At 46.3% G+C, this 12,989-nt stretch overlaps 1 protein-coding gene across 1 annotated transcript in view; it reads left to right on the top strand.

Moving 5' to 3' along the window:
• Positions 1-3,334, top strand: part of LOC139533608 (calcium-activated potassium channel subunit beta-4-like) — a 69,107-nt gene extending 65,773 nt beyond the window's left edge. Inside the window, exon 3 of the mRNA XM_071331763.1 lies at positions 946-3,334. Within this exon, the coding sequence (XP_071187864.1) occupies positions 946-1,234 (289 nt within the window). The 3' untranslated portion in view covers positions 1,235-3,334. The remainder of the gene's footprint in view (positions 1-945) is intronic.
• The last annotated feature ends 9,655 nt before the right edge of the window (positions 3,335-12,989 follow it).

Genomic DNA, 12,989 nt, shown 5'->3' with positions numbered 1-12,989 from the left:
CTGCTCATCTTCCTTCAACCCTGCCCTTGGCTTTTAGTATCTGTCTGTCTGCTCATCTTCCTTCAACCCTGCCCTTGGCTTTTAGTATCTATCTGTCTGTCTGCTCATCTTCCTTCAACACTGCCCTTGTGTTTTAGTATCTGTCTGTCTGTCTGCTCATCTTCCTTCAACACTGCCCTTGTCTTTTAGTATCTGTCTGTCTGTCTGCTCATTCCCCTTCAACCCTTGTCTTTTAGTTTAAATCTGTCTGTCTGCTCATCTTCCTTCAACCCTGCCCTTGTATTTTATTTTATATCTGTCTTTGTGCTAAGGTTTTTCTATAAAACCATCATAGTGATGCCATCATCCTCCCTCCATGTCTCTGCCTTTCTCCATCCCATCTTGCATTGCTGCCAACTGTAGCTGTCTGCCATGTGCTCCTGATGTCTCTTCCCTCCTCCACCCCTCACCCTCCTCCAGCCCTCACCCTCCTCCAGCCCTCACCCTCCTCCAGCCCTCACCCTCCTCCACCCCTCACCCTCCTCCAGCCCTCACCCTCCTCCAGCCATCACCCTCCTCCAGCCCTCACCCTCCTCCAGCCCTCACCCTCCTCCACCCCTCACCCTCCTCCAGCCCTCACCCTCCTTCAAAGAGTCGATGCTAAATCACTCCTGTGGATAGAAACCTTCTTGTGGATCCTGACTTCTCTGTAATGAAGTGAAACGTGATGTACTTTATCCCTGGATGACATCCAGAATGCACGTCTCCTAGATCATCAGACAAACCTTCCCATCTAAAGTCGATAGGTGACATTTGTGCTGCATTTAGTCTCTTTTCTGTCAACACTGAAGTTCCTGATAGACAGACATTGCTTTGCATTCTGTAAACACTCACCACTTTCTTGTTGCCTCACGCCCCCCTAAATTCTTACTCTTTTACCCCCTTGCCCTCTATCTCCCCCCGCAGGCCTGACGACGTACTGTGGCGGCGCTCCCACGACGCCAGCGTCCTCCTCCACTGCGTCCTGTGGCCCATGGTGAGCCTGCTGGTGGGCACCCTCATCGTCCTTCTCACCGTGTGCGCCCGCAGCCTGGCCGTGCGCGCCGAGGCCATCCAAAAGAGGAAGTGCTCGTACGAGCCGGCAGGCAACTCAGAGCAGGGCAAGACGCCGCCCAACACCAACACCGCCTCCTTCCGGACCCTGCCGATGTTCGCTGTTCCTGTCCGACGCAGAGACCGGGAACAGGAACACTAGATGGATGGATGGATGGATGAATGGATGAATGGATGGATGGATGGATGGATGGATAGATTGATGATGACTGTGGTCTCAGTGGTGGCTGTTGTGTGATGAGGACCTCGTAGAAGCGTGGAATGTTTGAACTTCCTAGTATGACTGTTCTGAACACTCTCATTCCGCTGGACTGGACTCGAGGCTCATGCACCAGAAATGCTTGTCTGTCTTGTCTTGGTGTGTTTGTCTACTTGTGTAAGAGCCATTTTGTCAGTTCAACTCTCAGCTGGTGGGGGACTTTTCTAATGATATGTGTATTACAATGTGTTGGTTATGTCTATGAAGAAGCAAAAATCCAAAAAGGACAATGCCGCTTTCTGTCACTGGTCATGTTTTTGGACAGGTCTGTGTTACGTGTTGAGCCTCTGTGTCTCTGTGCTGATTGTAATGTTGTTTGCGTTTACTTCACTAGCTGAGCTCGGTCTCAAAGTTCAGAGTTCACTGACTTACTAACAGGAAATGTCTGTGACCTTTGAACACTCTTTAACTGGACTCTTCATTACAAACCCCTGGTCGTATGAAAGGAGGGATTGTGAGGGCGTCCCGGCCAGGACCACCTGAGAAGAATCTTCGACACCAGTTACACAAAATGTCTGTGCTTTGTTTAGAGAGAATGCGATGAAAGGAATTCTGGGAGAGTCCTTCTAATCCCTGGGACTACAGAGCCAGAAGCAGACCTTGGTCTGATCACCCCTGGCATGATGTACTGTCTTCTTCTCTGGGTGGTATTAGGAAGTGTTTAAATGCCTATCTCACTGTTACTGTTCTTGAACACCCCGGGCCAGGATTTAAACAGATCGCAACAATGCGTATATTACTTTTAAAGGCATATTGTGGTTTGTTTTAATCCGGTTCCCCCTCTCTCTCCTCTCTGTACCACCTGTCTTTTACTTAACCTGTTTCTAACAAGGCTTCTTTAAGGCATCTGTCCAACTCCAGCCAACCCAACCGCCATGGATGGAATATGTCTGGGTTCGGGACAAAACTTGGGATAGGTAGTTTGTCTGTGGTTGGATAGATGTGCAGATGCCTTGACTGTAGCAACTTCCTCTGCTGTCTTCTGTCTTACCTTCTAACCACTCAGTTAGTGGTTTTAGTTTTTTCACGATGCAAATTGATTGGTTTTCTTCCCACAGTAGCAGACTTTTGCACCGTTTTGAATAGTTCGTCGTCCGTACGTGTTACAGTAAGCTCTCCGATTGGTTTGAACAGTTAGTACATCCAGGTAGTGTTTTCCATCGATTGGTTTGAACAGTTAGTACATCCAGGTAGTGTTTTCCATCGATTGGTTTGAACAGTTAGTACATCCAGTTAGTGTTTTCCATCGATTGGTTTGAACAGTTAGTACATCCAGGTAGTGTTTTCCATCGATTGGTTTGAACAGTTAGTACATCCAGGTAGTGTTTTCCATCGATTGGTTTGAACAGTTAGTACATCCATTTAGTGTTTTCCATCGGTTGGTTTGAACAGTTAGTACATCCAGGTAGTGTTTTCCATCGGTTGGTTTGAACAGTTAGTACATCCAGTTAGTGTTTTCCATCGATTGGTTTGAACAGTTAGTACATCCAGTTAGTGTTTTCCATCGATTGGATAAAAACAAGAAAGCTGATCTGAGTAAAAATCGTTAGACCTACCTACCTACCTACCTACCTACCTACCTACCTACCTACCTACCTACCTACCTACTTACCTACCTACCTACCTACCTACCTTGCTCCAAGAAGAGGTTTGTTCTCTCCAATTGCATTAATCGGACGTACAGAAGTTTTTACTTGTGTATTTTCTACAAAAGAAGTAGCCAAGACATTGTTGTCCTTTGCTAAAAGATGAATGCTATTTCATACATAAAGCCATATGCTGAACATGTGATTGCAGTAAGAGACATCTCTAGGGGAGGATATGTCCTCTTACAATATGAGCTGTAACAGTAGTACAAAACAAACATATATTTTGTGTTGGAAAGAGAATGTTTTTTTATAAAGCCTATCCATTATAACGTCTGCTGCATAATGATGAGTAATAGTGCCTGATAGATATCTTTAATAAAAAGAATAAGAGTTATTGTCTTCAAAATAGTTTATTACTGCACCATATTCTTCTTCTTTCATTAAACACGTCTTCGGGATCGGTGTCCCTTCCACGGGACGGGTGAGCTAACCTACTGTAGGCTAATGCGATTAGCATGAGGTTGTAAGTAACAACAACATTTCCCAGGACATGGACATTTCTGATATGGGCAGAAAGATTCAATTCTTGTTAATCCAACTGCACTGTCCAATGTATAGTAGCTATTACAGTGAAAGAATACCATGCTATTGTTTGAGGAGAGTGCACAATTTTGAACATGAAAAGTTATTAATAAACAAATTAGGCACATTTGGGCAGTCTTGATACAACATTTTGAACATAAATGCAATGGTTCATTGGATCAGTCTAAAACGTCACACATACACTGCTGCCATCTAGTGGCCAAAATCTAAATTGCAACTGGGCTGGAATAATACATTATGGCCTTTCTCTTGCATTTCAAAGATGATGGTACAAAAAAAATACATAAGAATGGTTGGTTTTTTCTTTGTATTATCTTTTACCAGATCTATTGTGTTATATTCTCCTACATTCCTTTCACATTTCCACAAACTTTAAAGTGTTTCCTTTCAAATGCTACTAAGAATATGCATATCCTTGCTTCAGGGCCTGAGCTACAGGAAGTTATATTTGGGTATGTCATTTTAGACGAAAATTGAAAAAACGGATCCTTAAGAGGATAATTTCAACTATAACATTAACTTTTAAACTGCACTGCAGTCTTTCAGAAAACCATTATAAGTAATCAGATTTACAGATTTACTGATGATTTGACCTGGTTACAGGTGAATGACAGATGTTTGTGTTATGATGGTGTCTCACCTGGTTACAGCTAAATGGCAGATGTTTGTGTTATGATGGTGTCTCACCTGGTTACACGTGAATGACAGATGTTTGTGTTATGATGGTGTCTCACCTGGTTACAGGTGAATGACAGATGTTTGTGTTATGATGGCGTCTCACCTGGTTACAGCTGAATGACAGATGTTTGTGTTATGATGGTGTCTCACCTGGTTACAGGTGAATGACAGATGTTTGTGTTATGATGGTGTCTCACCTGGTTACAGGTGAATGGCAGATGTTTGTGTTATGATGGCGTCTCACCTGGTTACAGGTGAATGACAGATGTTTGTGTTATGATGGTGTCTCACCTGGTTACAGGTGAATGACAGATGTTTGTGTTATGATGGTGTCTCACCTGGTTACAGGTGAATGACAGATGTTTATGTTATGATGGTGTCTCACCTGGTTACAGGTGAATGGCAGATGTTTGTGTTATGATGGTGTCTCACCTGGTTACAGGTGAATGACAGATGTTTGTGTTATGATGGTGTCTCACCTGGTTACAGGTGAATGACAGATGTTTGTGTTATGATGGCGTCTCACCTGGTTACAGGTGAATGACAGATGTTTGTGTTATGATGGTGTCTCACCTGGTTACAGGTGAATGACAGATGTTTGTGTTATGATGGTGTCTCACCTGGTTACAGGTGAATGACAGATGTTTGTGTTATGATGGCGTCTCACCTGGTTACAGGTGAATGACAGATGTTTGTGTTATGATGGTGTCTCACCTGGTTACAGGTGAATGACAGATGTTTGTGTTATGATGGCGTCTCACCTGGTTACAGGTGAATGACAGATGTTTGTGTTATGATGGTGTCTCACCTGGTTACAGGGGAATGACAGATGTTTGTGTTATGATGGTGTCTCACCTGGTTACAGGTGAATGACAGATGTTTGTGTTATGATGGCGTCTCACCTGGTTACAGCTGAATGACAGATGTTTGTGTTATGATGGTGTCTCACCTGGTTACAGGTGAATGACAGATGTTTGTGTTATGATGGCGTCTCACCTGGTTACAGCTGAATGACAGATGTTTGTGTTATGATGGTTTCTCACCTGGTTACAGGTGAATGACAGATGTTTGTGTTATGATGGCGTCTCACCTGGTTACAGGTGAATGTCAGATGTTTGTGTTATGATGGTGTCTCACCTGGTTACAGGTGAATGTCAGATGTTTGTGTTATGATGGTGTCTCACCTGGTTACAGGTGAATGGCAGATGTTTGTGTTATGATGGTGTCTCACTCTCTTCCTCATCAGCCTTGTCTTCTTGTTGTTGTTGTTAGTCTCCTGATAGGAGAGCAGCTGCTATTAATTATGCATGTATTTAATGGAGGTTACCATGACAGCCAAGCTTATCACAGAGAAAAGGGCATTCGTTATTCTTAGAAGCTCGCTCTATGGTTGTGTCACAAATGGCACCCTATTCCCTATGGGCCCTGGTCAATAGTAGTGCACTATATAAGGGAAAGGTTCCCATTTGGGATGCACCCTACAGATGTAGGATCTTAATTTGATCACTCTTTTGTTGCTGAGAATTGTCCTGCACAGCAGGAAATGCAAACTTATAGTGTATTTGAGGTTTAAAAAGTATTCTAAAGTTTGTAATTTACACTTTTAAAGTGTCAGATTTGATTTGCCCCCAACAAAATATATAATTAATTTATTGTTCTCCTTTAAAGGTGGCTTCTGTCTACCATGTGTAGCTTTGCTAGACCTTATGCTGCTGCCGAATAAACTTCTGTGTGCACACGACACACGGAACACGACACACGGCACACGGCACACGGCACACGACACACGACACACGGAACACGGCACACGGCACACGACACACGACACACGGAACACGACACACGGAACACGGCACACGGCACACGACACACGGAACACGACACACGACACGACACACGACACACGGAACACGGAACACGACACACGGAACACGGCACACGACACACGACACACGGAACACGGAACACGACACACGGAACACGACACACGACACACGGAACACGACACACGGAACACACGGCACACGGCACACGGCACACGGCACACGGAACACGGCACACGGAACACGGAACACGGAACACGGCACACGACACACGACACACGACACACGACACACGACACACGACACACGGAACACGACACACGGAACACGGCACACGACACACGACACACGGAACACGGCAAACGACACACGACACACGGCACACGGCACACGGCACACGGCACACGACACACGGCACACGGCACACGGCACGGGTATACAGATTTTGGATCTTAAGTTGAGACAGTTTGCTACAGCAGCAAAAGAATCCTGGAGCAACAGGAAATGTGATGTCTTATTAATTATAATCCACATAATAATTCACATTTCCTGTTGCTGCAGGACTAATTTCCTGCTGTAGACAGAAGAACACATTGTAAGGTGAACACCAAATGAAGAATAGCTTAGATTGCTTCTAAATGTAAAATGTTTCCTTCTGTCTAGATATTTTATTTCTTCTGTCTTCAGGAGACTGGATGGAGGGATCGATAAAAGGAAAACAATCAGACCTTTTAGAAGAAGGGATGAGAGCAGGACAGATCAAGTTTACAACTGAGGCTTGGTACCAGAGGTGTTTTTGATTAACTCTCTGCAGAGTGTTTTATTAGGCTGACCTTTGTATCTCCCTCCCTTCCCCAACCACTGGACCAGTCAAGTGTTGTTCCCCAACCACTGGACCAGTCAAGTGTTGTTCCCCAACCACTGGACCAGTTAAGTGTTGTTCCCCAACCACTGGACCAGTCAAGTGTTGTTCCCCAACCACTGGACCAGTTAAGTGTTGTTCCCCAACCACTGGACCAGTCAAGTGTTGTTCCCCAACCACTGGACCAGTTAAGTGTTGTTCCCCAACCACTGGACCAGTCAAGTGTTGTTCCCCAACCACTGAACCAGTCAAGTGTTGTTCCCCAACCACTGAACCAGTCAAGTGTTGTTCCCCAACCACTGAACCAGTCAAGTGTTGTTCCCCAACCACTGAACAAGTGAAGTGTTGTTCCCCAACCACTGAACCAGTCAAGTGTTGTTCCCCAACCACTGAACCAGTCAAGTGTTGTTCCCCAACCACTGAACCAGTCAAGTGTTGTTCTCCAACCACTGAACCAGTCAAGTGTTGTTCCCCAACCACTGAACCAGTCAAGTGTTGTTCCCCAACCACTGAACCAGTCAAGTGTTGTTCCCCAACCACTGGACCAGTTAAGTGTTGTTCCCCAACCACTGGACCAGTCAAGTGTTGTTCCCCAACCACTGGACCAGTCAAGTGTTGTTCCCCAACCACTGAACCAGTCAAGTGTTGTTCCCCAACCACTGGACCAGTCAAGTGTTGTTCCCCAACCACTGGACCAGTTAAGTGTTGTTCCCCAACCACTGGACCAGTCAAGTGTTGTTCCCCAACCACTGGACCAGTCAAGTGTTGTTCCCCAACCACTGGACCAGTCAAGTGTTGTTCCCCAACCACTGGACCAGTCAAGTGTTGTTCCCCAACCACTGAACAAGTCAAGTGTTGTTCCCCAACCACTGGACAAGTCAAGTGTTGTTCCCCAACCACTGGACAAGTCAAGTGTTGTTCCCCAACCACTGAACCAGTCAAGTGTTGTTCCCCAACCACTGGACCAGTCAAGTGTTGTTCCCCAACCACTGGACCAGTCAAGTGTTGTTCCCCAACCACTGGACCAGTCAAGTGTTGTTCCCCAACCACTGAACAAGTCAAGTGTTGTTCCCCAACCACTGAACAAGTCAAGTGTTGTTCCCCAACCACTGAACCAGTCAAGTGTTGTTCCCCAACCACTGAACAAGTCAAGTGTTGTTCCCCAACCACTGAACAAGTCAAGTGTTGTTCCCCAACCACTGGACCAGTCAAGTGTTGTTCCCCAACCACTGGACCATTTAAGTGTTGTTCCCCAACCACTGGACCAGTCAAGTGTTGTTCCCCAACCACTGGACCAGTTAAGTGTTGTTCCCCAACCACTGGACCAGTCAAGTGTTGTTCCCCAACCACTGGACCAGTTAAGTGTTGTTCCCCAACCACTGGACCAGTCAAGTGTTGTTCCCCAACCACTGAACAAGTCAAGTGTTGTTCCCCAACCACTGAACCAGTCAAGTGTTGTTCCCCAACCACTGAACAAGTCAAGTGTTGTTCCCCAACCACTGAACCAGTCAAGTGTTGTTCCCCAACCACTGAACCAGTCAAGTGTTGTTCCCCAACCACTGAACCAGTCAAGTGTTGTTCCCCAACCACTGAACCAGTCAAGTGTTGTTCCCCAACCACTGGACCAGTTAAGTGTTGTTCCCCAACCACTGGACCAGTCAAGTGTTGTTCCCCAACCACTGGACCAGTCAAGTGTTGTTCCCCAACCACTGGACCAGTCAAGTGTTGTTCCCCAACCACTGGACCAGTCAAGTGTTGTTCCCCAACCACTGAACAAGTCAAGTGTTGTTCCCCAACCACTGGACAAGTCAAGTGTTGTTCCCCAACCACTGGACAAGTCAAGTGTTGTTCCCCAACCACTGAACCAGTCAAGTGTTGTTCCCCAACCACTGGACCAGTCAAGTGTTGTTCCCCAACCACTGGACCAGTCAAGTGTTGTTCCCCAACCACTGGACCAGTCAAGTGTTGTTCCCCAACCACTGGACCAGTCAAGTGTTGTTCCCCAACCACTGAACAAGTCAAGTGTTGTTCCCCAACCACTGAACAAGTCAAGTGTTGTTCCCCAACCACTGGACAAGTCAAGTGTTGTTCCCCAACCACTGGACAAGTCAAGTGTTGTTCCCCAACCACTGAACCAGTCAAGTGTTGTTCCCCAACCACTGGACCAGTCAAGTGTTGTTCCCCAACCACTGAACCAGTCAAGTGTTGTTCCCCAACCACTGAACCAGTCAAGTGTTGTTCCCCAACCACTGAACCAGTCAAGTGTTGTTCCCCAACCACTGGACAAGTCAAGTGTTGTTCCCCAACCACTGAACAAGTCAAGTGTTGTTCCCCAACCACTGGACCAGTTAAGTGTTGTTCCCCAACCACTGAACCAGTCAAGTGTTGTTCCCCAACCACTGAACAAGTCAAGTGTTGTTCCCCAACCACTGAACAAGTCAAGTGTTGTTCCCCAACCACTGAACAAGTCAAGTGTTGTTCCCCAACCACTGAACAAGTCAAGTGTTGTTCCCCAACCACTGAACAAGTCAAGTGTTGTTCCCCAACCACTGAACCAGTCAAGTGTTGTTCCCCAACCACTGAACAAGTCAAGTGTTGTTCCCCAACCACTGAACAAGTCAAGTGTTGTTCCCCAACCACTGAACAAGTCAAGTGTTGTTCCCCAACCACTGAACCAGTCAAGTGTTGTTCCCCAACCACTGAACCAGTCAAGTGTTGTTCCCCAACCACTGGACCAGTTAAGTGTTGTTCCCCAACCACTGAACAAGTCAAGTGTTGTTCCCCAACCACTGGACCAGTTAAGTGTTGTTCCCCAACCACTGAACCAGTCAAGTGTTGTTCCCCAACCACTGGACCAGTTAAGTGTTGTTCCCCAACCACTGAACAAGTCAAGTGTTGTTCCCCAACCACTGGACCAGTTAAGTGTTGTTCCCCAACCACTGAACCAGTCAAGTGTTGTTCCCCAACCACTGGACCAGTTAAGTGTTGTTCCCCAACCACTGAACAAGTCAAGTGTTGTTCCCCAACCACTGGACCAGTCAAGTGTTGTTCCCCAACCACTGGACCAGTCAAGTGTTGTTCCCCAACCACTGGACAAGTCAAGTGTTGTTCCCCAACCACTGGACAAGTCAAGTGTTGTTCCCCAACCACTGAACCAGTCAAGTGTTGTTCCCCAACCACTGAACAAGTCAAGTGTTGTTCCCCAACCACTGAACAAGTCAAGTGTTGTTCCCCAACCACTGAACCAGTCAAGTGTTGTTCCCCAACCACTGAACAAGTCAAGTGTTGTTCCCCAACCACTGAACCAGTCAAGTGTTGTTCCCCAACCACTGAACAAGTCAAGTGTTGTTCCCCAACCACTGAACAAGTCAAGTGTTGTTCCCCAACCACTGAACAAGTCAAGTGTTGTTCCCCAACCACTGAACAAGTCAAGTGTTGTTCCCCAACCACTGAACAAGTCAAGTGTTGTTCCCCAACCACTGAACAAGTCAAGTGTTGTTCCCCAACCACTGAACAAGTCAAGTGTTGTTCCCCAACCACTGAACCAGTCAAGTGTTGTTCCCCAACCACTGGACCAGTCAAGTGTTGTTCCCCAACCACTGGACCAGTTAAGTGTTGTTCCCCAACCACTGAACAAGTCAAGTGTTGTTCCCCAACCACTGAACCAGTCAAGTGTTGTTCCCCAACCACTGGACCAGTTAAGTGTTGTTCCCCAACCACTGAACCAGTCAAGTGTTGTTCCCCAACCACTGAACAAGTCAAGTGTTGTTCCCCAACCACTGGACCAGTTAAGTGTTGTTCCCCAACCACTGAACAAGTCAAGTGTTGTTCCCCAACCACTGAACCAGTCAAGTGTTGTTCCCCAACCACTGGACCAGTTAAGTGTTGTTCCCCAACCACTGAACCAGTCAAGTGTTGTTCCCCAACCACTGAACAAGTCAAGTGTTGTTCCCCAACCACTGGACAAGTCAAGTGTTGTTCCCCAACCACTGGACCAGTCAAGTGTTGTTCCCCAACCACTGGACCAGTTAAGTGTTGTTCCCCAACCACTGAACCAGTCAAGTGTTGTTCCCCAACCACTGAACCAGTCAAGTGTTGTTCCCCAACCACTGAACCAGTCAAGTGTTGTTCCCCAACCACTGAACCAGTCAAGTGTTGTTCCCCAACCACTGAACAAGTCAAGTGTTGTTCCCCAACCACTGAACCAGTCAAGTGTTGTTCCCCAACCACTGAACAAGTCAAGTGTTGTTCCCCAACCACTGAACAAGTCAAGTGTTGTTCCCCAACCACTGAACCAGTCAAGTGTTGTTCCCCAACCACTGAACAAGTCAAGTGTTGTTCCCCAACCACTGAACCAGTCAAGTGTTGTTCCCCAACCACTGAACAAGTCAAGTGTTGTTCCCCAACCACTGAACAAGTCAAGTGTTGTTCCCCAACCACTGAACAAGTCAAGTGTTGTTCCCCAACCACTGAACAAGTCAAGTGTTGTTCCCCAACCACTGAACAAGTCAAGTGTTGTTCCCCAACCACTGAACAAGTCAAGTGTTGTTCCCCAACCACTGAACAAGTCAAGTGTTGTTCCCCAACCACTGAACCAGTCAAGTGTTGTTCCCCAACCACTGGACCAGTCAAGTGTTGTTCCCCAACCACTGGACCAGTTAAGTGTTGTTCCCCAACCACTGAACAAGTCAAGTGTTGTTCCCCAACCACTGAACCAGTCAAGTGTTGTTCCCCAACCACTGGACCAGTTAAGTGTTGTTCCCCAACCACTGAACCAGTCAAGTGTTGTTCCCCAACCACTGAACAAGTCAAGTGTTGTTCCCCAACCACTGGACCAGTTAAGTGTTGTTCCCCAACCACTGAACCAGTCAAGTGTTGTTCCCCAACCACTGAACCAGTCAAGTGTTGTTCCCCAACCACTGGACCAGTTAAGTGTTGTTCCCCAACCACTGAACCAGTCAAGTGTTGTTCCCCAACCACTGAACAAGTCAAGTGTTGTTCCCCAACCACTGGACAAGTCAAGTGTTGTTCCCCAACCACTGGACCAGTCAAGTGTTGTTCCCCAACCACTGGACCAGTTAAGTGTTGTTCCCCAACCACTGAACCAGTCAAGTGTTGTTCCCCAACCACTGAACCAGTCAAGTGTTGTTCCCCAACCACTGAACCAGTCAAGTGTTGTTCCCCAACCACTGAACCAGTCAAGTGTTGTTCCCCAACCACTGAACAAGTCAAGTGTTGTTCCCCAACCACTGAACAAGTCAAGTGTTGTTCCCCAACCACTGGACCAGTTAAGTGTTGTTCCCCAACCACTGAACCAGTCAAGTGTTGTTCCTGAAAGCTCCTGAGAATGAGAAGAGAATTACCTTCAGAGAATGAGAAGAGAATTACCTTCAGAGAATGAGAAGAGAATTACCTTCAGAGAATGAGAAGAGAATTACCTTCAGAGAATGATAAGAGAATTACCTTCAGAGAATGAGAAGGTTAAAAGAAAGGACTCCCAGACAGACATGATATTTGATCAGACTCTGACCTTGAACCCTTTACACATCTATTTAAATCCATGTAATTATCATATTAAGACCAACGGTAAAGAGGACCTGTCAGGTAACCGTTTCAGTTTGTCAGATTATGGGAATTCACATGTTCAGATCTAAAACCCTATTCCTCATTCCAACCGTTAACAAGCAGTGCCTCAAATCATCACATGAAACACGTCTCATACAAAATAGAGATTAGAGATGAAATGGTACTAATGCCTCCCTGAATCATATCAGCGGTAGATTGGTGCAGAGAGGGAGGAGGAACTATGGTATAATCCACCACCGTAATCCACATTGGAAATACCTTGTTCTGACAAACGGGATTAAAGGATGTAGGTTTGGCTCAGACAGAAGGGTAGGGAGTGTGTGAGTGTGTGCATGCATTCGTGTCTGTGTGTGTGTGTCTGTGTGTGTGAAATCTATGAATCCCGAGGGCTAGTGAATCTCCTTCCATTTCTATTAGATTGTTTCCACACTTGACTATATATACCTGTATGGAGGTCAAAGGTTCTACAGGCCTCTAAATAACCGCTGCCAGGTATC

This window comes from Salvelinus alpinus, chromosome 11 (genome assembly GCF_045679555.1).
Source record: "Salvelinus alpinus chromosome 11, SLU_Salpinus.1, whole genome shotgun sequence".
NCBI lineage: Eukaryota > Metazoa > Chordata > Actinopteri > Salmoniformes > Salmonidae > Salvelinus > Salvelinus alpinus.
Note: the sequence above shows the minus strand (reverse complement) of the source record. Positions and strands in the feature narration are given on the sequence as shown.